Source organism: Danio rerio, chromosome 3 (genome assembly GCF_049306965.1).
Source record: "Danio rerio strain Tuebingen ecotype United States chromosome 3, GRCz12tu, whole genome shotgun sequence".
Classification (NCBI taxonomy): Eukaryota; Metazoa; Chordata; class Actinopteri; order Cypriniformes; family Danionidae; genus Danio; species Danio rerio.
The window spans coordinates 20,957,858-20,968,028 of record NC_133178.1 but is presented as its reverse complement, the minus strand read 5'-3'; the positions used below and the strand labels follow the sequence as shown (position 1 = coordinate 20,968,028).

At 37.0% G+C, this 10,171-nt stretch overlaps 1 protein-coding gene across 1 annotated transcript; it reads left to right on the top strand.

Moving 5' to 3' along the window:
- Positions 1 to 3,275: 3,275 nt before the first annotated feature.
- On the top strand, positions 3,276 to 8,638 carry myl4 (myosin, light chain 4, alkali; atrial, embryonic). Its single transcript, NM_001025183.1, is given in 7 exon segments — positions 3,276 to 3,409; positions 5,180 to 5,207; positions 6,142 to 6,291; positions 6,712 to 6,885; positions 7,213 to 7,290; positions 7,881 to 7,918; positions 8,042 to 8,638. Coding segments are annotated over 6 exon segments (564 nt in total). The 5' UTR covers positions 3,276 to 3,304; the 3' UTR covers positions 7,910 to 7,918; positions 8,042 to 8,638.
- The last annotated feature ends 1,533 nt before the right edge of the window (positions 8,639 to 10,171 follow it).

The following is a 10,171-nucleotide window of genomic DNA, read 5'->3' as shown; positions in this document are numbered from 1 at the left end:
TGGGACCTCATGCTGCCCTATGTCCTCTTCGGCATACGAGAAGTGCCCCAGTCCTCAACTGGCTTCACTCCCTTCGAACTCCTTTTTGGCCGTCAGCCCCGGGGCCTTCTAGATGTGGCTAAGGAAGCCTGGGAGCAGCAGCCGGCAGCGCATCGGTCCATAGTTGAGCATGTGAGACAGATGAGGGAGAAGATCGACCGGGTCATGCCGTTAGTCCGTGAGCATCTGGTCAAAGCCCAACAAGCCCAACAGCGCCACTATGACCGGGCAGCCCAACCACGGGAGTTCCAGCCCGGAGATCGAGTGATGGTCCTGATCCCGAATGCCGCCTGCAAGTTTCTTGCCACCTGGCAAGGCCCCTTCACCATTCTGGAAAAAATTGGGCCAGTCACATATCGGGTGAGGCAACCTGGAAAAAGAAGAGCTGACCAACTGTATCACATCAATCTTCTAAAAAAATGGGTGGGTACCAGGGACCAACTCGCAGCCCTCGCCACCTCCGATCCCGTGGTTGTAGATGTCAACCCTCACCTCTCGGCTATCCAAAAGGGAGAGCTCCATCACCTGGTCAGTCAGTTCTCTGATGTGTTTTCAGTACTCCCGGGTTGGACGAACATCATCAAGCATGATATCCACACTCCAGTTGGCAACATCATTCGACAACGGCCTTACCGGGTCCCTGAAGCTCGTCGGCAGGCTATTGAGGAGGAAGTAAAACAAATGCTGAAGTTAGGGGTGATTGAGCCGTCACGCAGTCCATGGTCCAGCCCAATCGTAATGGTACCAAAGTCTGACGGCACTCTCCGCTTCTGCAATGACTTCCGAAGGCTCAATGAGATCTCAGAGTTTGACGGATATCCCATGCCTCGGGTGGATGAGCTGCTGGATCGCCTGGGAAGGGCCCGGTACATCTCAACTCTGGACCTAACCAAAGGTTATTGGCAAGTACCCCTATCTGAGGAAGCCAAAGCCAAGACCGCCTTCTCTACCCCTAGTGGCCACTGGCAATACCGGACCCTTCCCTTCGGCCTGCATGGAGCTCCCGCCACCTTCCAGCGGCTCATGGATATTGTCCTTCGCCCTCACCAAGCCTACGCTGCCGCATACCTAGATGATGTTGTCATTCATTCTGAGACATGGGAAGACCATCTAGATCGCCTGCGGAGAGTGCTGTCGGAACTCAGAAGGGCTGGACTCACCGCCAACCCCCGCAAATGCCACCTTGCGCTCCATGAAGCCAAATATCTGGGTTTTCAGGTGGGACGAGGGCTAATCCAGCCCCAGGAAAAGAAGGTGGAAGCAATTCGTAATGCACCAAAGCCGGAAACAAAAACCCAGGTACGAGCCTTTTTGGGGTTGGCGGGATATTATCGATGCTTCATACCTAACTTTGCCTCTCTAGCCGCCCCCCTTTCAGACCTGACCAGGAAGGGGCAGCCTGAGAAGATCTGTTGGACGACTGCTGCAGAAGAGGCACTACACAAAGTAAAAATGGCACTGACATCTGAGCCAGTTCTTCGGGCCCCGGACTTCGCCTGCCCCTTCCTGCTGCAAACTGATGCTTCTGACACAGGACTAGGAGCAGTCCTGTCCCAGATACAGGAAGGTGAGGAACACCCAATCTTGTATATTAGCAGGAAGCTGCTCCCAGCCGAGAAGAACTACGCAACAGTGGAGAAAGAAGCTCTGGCCATAAAATGGGCAGTTCTGGAGCTGCGATATTACCTCCTGGGCCGCAGCTTTACCCTTGTCACTGACCACGCTCCCCTACAATGGATGGCCCGGGCCAAAGATACTAACGCCAGGGTGACTCGGTGGTTCCTCGCTCTCCAGGACTTCCATTTTGTGGTACGTCATCGGGCCGGAGCCGCTAACGCCAATGCAGATGGCCTCTCTCGGGTCTGGGCAGCTTTTGCAGGTCTGTCAGGGGTCATTCCCCTCCCAACCCCTAAATTACCCCTACTGGCTCACATCACCCCTCGGACCAGGACGACGCTTAGGGGGGGGGAATGTGACGAGCGTCCCAAAGGATCATCAGCGTCGCCCAGGAAACTAAGGAGAAACACCTGCAAGCCCTCAACTCAGACTGATCGGCCCCAGCTGCAGCCCATCAGCCGGCTTGCATTTAAACTGCAGCAACACAGCAGAACGGGGAGAAGTCTCTCCAGGAGAACAAGCACTAACTCGCTCTCTCTCTATTTTCCCAGACAGCAGCTGAGAACCTGCCGGAACCACAGAGGCACTTCAATAATCCACTGTCACACTGGGAAAGGAGCACAAAGAGCACACAAGCCACCAACCTAAATTCACCACTGAAAGAAATCTTTTGTAAATAAACCACCCTCCGGGGCACTTATATGAGCTCTCACTTGTTGTGTGATTCTTCTCCCCGTGACAATATATATAAATATATATGTATATATATATATATATATATATATATATATATATAAATATGTTTTTATATGTATATATATATATATATATATATATATATATATATATATATATATATATATATATATATATATATATATATATATAACATATATATATATATATATATATATATATATATATATATATATATATATATATATGTTTTTATATGTATATATATATGTATATATATATATATATATATATATATATATATATATATATATATATATAAAACACACACATATATATATATATATATATATATATATATATATATATATATATATATATATATATATATATATATATATATATATATATATAAAACAGCTACTATATATATATATATATATATATATATATATATATATATATATATACATACAAAAAAACAATCAGTCATAGCAGTTGCATGTTTTGCCAAAATTCTGCCTAATTCCTAAAAATAATTAGAAATTACACTTACAGAAATAAAGGTACAAAAGTAGCCAATATGGCCTCAAAAAAGTAGACGATTGTCCATAAACTGTCCTTATATAGAGTACATCCAATTCACATTTATGCACTTTTAAGGGTCAAATGTGGATCTGTAAGGTATAAACATGTACCCTACTGCCTCAGTGACAACTTTTTGCCTTTGTTTATTAAAGTGAACTATAAAGTATGAATGTAAAGCAGTGGTGAATGCGGTTTCTCGTTCTGCATCTGTCTCAGGATTCTGGCTAATGAATATATGAGCGTCCTGTCCTTGTTTGGAGGAGGTTAAAATGATAATGGGAAGGACCAAGCCTTTTGACCCATTGAGGAGGGTATAAAAACCTCTCATTCCTGATACTCTTCAGCTCATCGTCGTGGTGGAAGAATGGCTCCTAAAAAAGCTGAACCGAAGAAAGAGGCAGCAAAGCCAGCACCCCCTCCTGAACCAGAGAAACCCAAGGAGCCTCAGTTTGACCTTAAAAGCATTAAAGTATGTACATTTATGTTGTTGTTTTTGGCATTGCTATTTTACTAACACCCCAGTTTTAGTCCATCTGAGAGCAGATACAGGACTGTAAAAAACGTTAATTCATAAAATCCAAGTTGAACTAATAATTTTATTTGGGTTTAGTTAAGATGACTTATTTCATTGCAAAAACAATACTTTTTTTCTTATCTCATTGGCAGATTTTTATTTATTGATTTTTGCTTGTTTTAAGGAAAAGCTCACTTTGATATTATTTCTGAAAACAAGACAATATATTTTAACTAATCTAGAAAATGCTTCTTGGTTAAATCATTTTAGATATATGGACTAATAGCAAGAAAACAACTTTATGTAAGATTTACTTAAAGCATTTTTGCATTATCTGCATGCACAAAACATAGTTATTTGAATATTGATATTTCTAAACATTCCTCACTATTTAATCACAGTCAAATGGTTCAAAACTTCCATGAATATTTTTCTTCTGTTGAACACAAAACAAGATATTCTGAATCATTTTTCAGGATGTTTTTTTCCCAACAATTTTTAGAATATCTTCATTTGTACTCTACAGTACAAATGAAAAAACAACAAAAACAACAGATCTGAAACAAGTAATGAGTAATTGATGACAGTTCACCCAAAAATGTAAATTCTATCTCTTTAAATCAAGGTTTATTTTCAGATTAGAAAGACTAATGTTGACTGCAAATCTAATGCAATAGATGTTAATATTTATTTAAGAAAAATAATAACCAACGTGGTTTCCAACCACAAAACGGAAGAAAGAAGAGACTTTCAAGACCTCACTAAGAAATCAGGTGGTCAAATTTGACATATGAGAGATGAATATTAATAAACAAAATCTAAGCTTTTAAAAGTTGTTGCAGCACACAAAAATCACATTTAAAATACAGTTGTCATATTTTGCTATTGTAAATCAATTTTAGATTAATATACTTTGAATTAACTTCTTAGTTATTATTGCACTTTGTTTTGGTTTGTAACAAAAAACCTTCCTGATATTAATGAGGATTAAACCAGTTCAAGAAACCCCATTGAGTAAAAAAGGCCTATTTGGATATTGATTAGTCTTAGTCTAACATTGTTATTTAAGTATGGCACATAAGCTGCCCTGCATGACAAAATGGCTCAAAATCAATAAAATAAGGTTAAAAGGTTTCACACAAAACTTTAGGTTTAAAAGTCCCATCTCCGCTAAGTGCCTGTATGTGAAAACATAAATGTTTAGTCGTATTGATCTGATACCACATCTGCATCTTTAACTAACCTGAGCATCACAGTTGGGGATTCTTGTTGTCAAACACAGCTTTGCATGCAGCTGCCTGCAAAAAAGTACAAAAGTAGTATAAACAAACAGACATTTTTCAGATGAAAACGATAGTGTTCGTTAGTTTAGCATTCCCGCAAGGAGGTCTCTCAGTTATGCAGACTATTTGGTTGGGGTTTTACAGTAATTCCCTCTGGTCTGAGAACACACGTCTGTTATTCTTAGTCTCCCTGAGTGGTGAGCAGCTGACTTTTGTTGAATGACTTTGGAAACCATCTTAAGGCGACTACAAACATCTGTATTTCCATTGTGATTTTCCAAGGTTAACTGTTTCATCATGTTATAAGAATATTGCATAAGGAGAAAGCTCCACTTCAATATTGTTTATAAATAATTAGGATAATCATAACATTATACTGTACATTACATTAAGAGTTTCTTATATAAATGTCTACTACAAGATCTTTTGTTTTTCCTCCCAGGTTGAGTTTACAGCAGACCAGATTGAAGGTAAAGATTTATAAAATGTAAACAAACCTACATTTCATGTATTCAATGCTTTGGCAGATAAGGGGAAGAATGACCACAAAGATGACACTGAACCACAAAATATTTTGTCATTTTATTATTGAAATCAAATACATCTGAATAATAAAAAGGTAAATAAATACATAAGCTTTCCATTGGTCTATGGTTTGTAGGATATAGGACAATATTTGGCTGAGATACTATTTGAAAATCTGTAATCTGAGGGTTCAGAAATAAAAATACTAAGAAAATCAAGTTGCCCAAATTAAACTGTTAGCAATGCACATCACTTTTCAAATATGCAATTGACATTTTTACAATATGAAATGTAATAAACATCTTCATGGAACATGATCTTTACTCAGATTTACAATGGTTTGGCATAAAAGAAAAAAATAATAATTTTGACCCATTTATAATGTTTATGTCAACACAATCTCACGCCATACGTTTTTGATTTAGTGGCTAATTTAAATAGATTTGCAGTCTCATTCATACATTTTAGTACAATATGCTAATCCCACAATGACGGTTTAGGGGTAATGTTTGGTGCCATGACTCCTTTTTAAAATAGTTTAAAAACAGTCATTCTCGATGACTAAACTCTGAATTAGTGTGAATTAGCTGACAAAATGTAAAATAGTAAGATTTCTTCATGAGATCAGGCTGGTTTTTGTCTATCGCCAAAAATATACCCTTTGTTCCAAGGTCACAAATACACTTCTGCAGTTAATTTACTGAACCTCAGACCATCAAAATGATGTGACTTTTTTGAGCATGTATTTTTTTATGTCTTTAATACTCTGCTTAATATAAAAAATATCTATGGATGACCCAAGAGTGAGAAAATAAAGAAATATTTCCATCTTCTTTATTTAATACAATATTTACTGTAAATATCCCCATTTCCACACAGAATTTAAAGAGACCTTCATGCTGTTCGACAGAACGCCAGCAAGTGAAATGAAGATCACTTATGCCCAGTGTGGGGATGTCATGAGAGCACTGGGGCTGAATCCTACAAACGCAGAGGTCCTTAAAGTACTGGGAAAACCCAGACCTGAGGGTGAGAGAAATAAACTGCTTCACAGTACAGAATTAACCATTGATTGTTTGCACTGAAAAAACAAAATGATTCAAAGATGATTCCATGTATTTGCTAATTTCTTTCAAGGTAAGAAGTTGTAAACAATTTATTTGGGTTGAATTTAAACAAACAAACTAAGTTGAACATTTTGAAAAGCAATTTGCTTGTTTAAATTCAACCCATATAGATTGTTTGCAACAGTTTTGCAGAGATAATGTTTTCAGTGTTTTTTTTTAAAGATTTAGGTGCTAATATATACATTTTAGGGCCTAAAATTAAAACACTAATATGGACCTTCAACCTTTATTTCTGAGACTGTTTGTTTTGTTGAACACAAAAGAAGATATTTTGAAAAATGTTGGTATTTGTTTATTTTAACATTTATCCTTTTTTCTCTAGAAATGAACACCAAAATGATTGACTTCGAGACTTTCCTGCCTATGTTCCAACATGTGTCCAGGTCCAAAGATCAGGGCACTTTTGAGGACTTTGTTGAGGGCTTGCGAGTGTTTGATAAGGAAGGAAATGGCACTGTAATGGGCGCTGAACTTCGCCATGTACTTGCAACATTGGGTAAATACAAAGCAGTTCCTCTATGACAGTCTTTCTCAACCACATTCCTGGAGGACCACCAGCTCTGCACATTTTTCATGTCTCCTTAACCAAACACACCTAATTCACATCATCAGCTTATTAGCATAGACATCCAAAACATGCAATTTTGGTGGTGCTCAAGGAATGTGGAGAGAAACAACTACTAACAAACCCAATGCAAAGATCTACTGGAATATAAGCAGCATCCTAAAATCTGTGTGTTTACATGGATATTTATTGAGATTAGAGATGTGTAACGGGTGTTCGAAATCATCGCTCACAGAATATCACATTTCTTTTCTGCAGGTGAAAAGATGACAGAATCAGAAGTTGAACAGCTGATGGCAGGACAGGAAGATGGAAATGGATGTGTCAACTATGAAGGTTTGAACATGAAAAGCTAAAACTCTCCTAAAAATCTCTGAAAGCTTGTACAGTCTGCTATTTACTTCTATATGGTTTCTGTATATAGTAACATTAAAAAGTAGGCTCTTTTTTTTAAATAAATACTTTTATTCCACAAGGATTGATAAAAAGTGATGGGAAAAGTATATTGTCAATTAAAAAAAAAAAAAAAATTGAATAAAATAAAATAAATATTTTTAATAAATATTTCTCTATCGACCAAAGATTTGATTAATTGTCATGGTTTCTAAAAAAAAAAAAGTTAAGCAGCACAATTGGTTTTAATATTAATATAATAATAAATGTTTCTTGAGCAGCATAATGAAATACTTTCCGAAGGATCATATGAGGTAATTGCGGCTACAATTCAGCTATACCGTGCCATCACAAGAATTAATTACATTTTAAATATATTCCTATAAAGATTACTCTGTTTTCAAACAAGTCTTTGGAAAATGAACAGAATATAGTTGTTACATCAAAAAAAATTATGCCATATACAGTAGTTACTGCTGACCTTATTTTTGGGTAGATGATAATCTTAGTCTTTTTATCTTTTTCTCCAACAGCATTTGTTAAACACATCATGGCTGGGTAAACACATAAGGTTAGTGCTGGTTGTGCATCATCAATTCAATGACAATGTCGCATTACAACTGAATACAAATACAAAAGGAAATGTTTAAAAAAGATCTGATTGTCTTCTTACGTTTCTCTTTTTCCATCGCAGGTAGTAATATGGCCCTTTTTTCTCCATTTATCAAGTGCTTCAGCCCAGCTCCCCGCTCTCCAGTGCCCTTGAACTACTTTTCCTGATGAGCTTTTTTCTGGTTTCATTTTTTTAACATGGTGTTGAACAGATTTTATAAAATGCTAAAAGAAACAATCTGATACCTTTTAGCAAACCTTTTCCAAAGAATGTACAAGTGAATAAATTTACTTACATGATACATACAGTACATTTCAGTTCATGTTTACTTAATTTAGTTAAATTTACCTGGGTCAACCTTCACAAAAGTCTTGAATGGAATAGAACTGGTAATAAAGGGTTAGTTCACCCAAAACTGCTAATTCTGTCATCTATTAAACACCATTTACTTGTCACAAACATGTTTGAATTTCTTCACTCTCAAAAAATGAAGGTACAAAAGCTGTCACTAGGGTGGTACTTTTTCAAAATGTACAATTTAGTCATTTTAAGTACTTATATATACATTTAAGGACATTACAAATACCTCTAAAATATTAATATAGACTTTTTAGGTACACTGACATCGTTTCTACCTTTATTTCTAAGAGTGTTTGTTCTGTTAAACACAAAAGAAAAATTTTTTTTTTTTTAAATGACTGCCATAAAATTTGTTTTCCTACTATGGAAGTCGATGGTTTCTGACATTCTTCAAAACATCTTCTTGTGTTTTCAACAGAAAAAAAAGAGTAAATGGGTAATACATTTTTGTTTTGGGGTGAACAATCTCAAATGTACATTTCCTTACCTCTGCTTTAATACAGCTGCAGCCAGATAGCTCTGAATGTGGGGATTTCCATACAAATGCATTACAGCAACAGCTGGAAAAGAAAACACTTTGTATCAAGAGTGAGATGAGAGCATAAGATGAATAATGGGAGGAAATTACCATTACTGTACATGTGTAAAACATTAGTTTGATTTCAGCTAAAGTCATTCAGTAAAACCTTTTAAATAAAGAGTGTACAGCATGAATGCAGCATTAATAATGTAATATGGTACCCTGATGTGATTATTGATGTATATTAGCTCTGAAATCTTCAACCTGGAGAAATAATTCATGAGTGTGACAGCAAACAACAAAAACAACAAGAAAATAATAAGTGTAAGCAGACTCTTCTGATGGAGCTCAAATAAAAAAAGAGACTTAAACTGTTGTCATCTCTTTTTTTAATGAAGCACACAAGATCACCTGTACTTTATTAAATGAACTACAAACTCTCTTTTTTTCCGCAGAAATACCCAATCCACATTTTGCTTGCTGTTATTGTGCAACGGTAGTCTTGACTGTGCTTCAGTTATTAAAGCATTGCTATTCACCAATCAGCAGCAAGGAATAGATATACGTGTAACAGAGGCCAGCTAAGGAAATGCTATGCAGGTAAACCTCACTCCTCTGACCTCTAAAAGTGCTCTAGCAAAAGACACTAGAGGCCATGGTCTTTATAGTCCTTGTTAGAGCAACCAACTCCCATACAAAAATCACCGGTTGGGTGCAGTTGGACCGGTGGGTTACACGTGTGGGGCTCGCCTGAGATAGGAGTGAGGTTTAGGGTAGGTGAGTGTGATGGAGGCCAACTAGCAAAGTGCTGTGCAGGTAACCCTCACTCCTCAGACCTCTAAAGGTATATAGTGACAGACGTTATGGGCCATGGTCTTTAGCTTCCTTGTTACAGCAACTGACACCCATACAAAGAATTGCCGATCCCAGCTCAGACGAGGTTGGGTGCAATCGAACCAGTAGATTACACATGCATTTAATTAGAATGCAACAGTTATGTTTCTAAAAGTAAAAATTCTATTGTAAATGGCTCATTAAACTTAATTTTTTAACCGTGAAACCAATTTGTTCTGATTATTTCAACTCCTTTTTGAAGAAATACGTAGCTTAAAGGAATATTTCACTCTAAAATGAATTTTCTTTGATTATTTATCCACCCTTCACTTGTTTAAAACAAATGTAACTTTCTTTCTTCCGCTGAACACAAAAGAAGACATTTGGAAGAGAGCTGAAAACCTGTAACCATTGACTTATACTGTGTTTGTTTTTCCTACTATGGAAGTCAATGGTTACAAGTTTTCAGAATTCTTCAAAATATTTTTAGTGTTCAA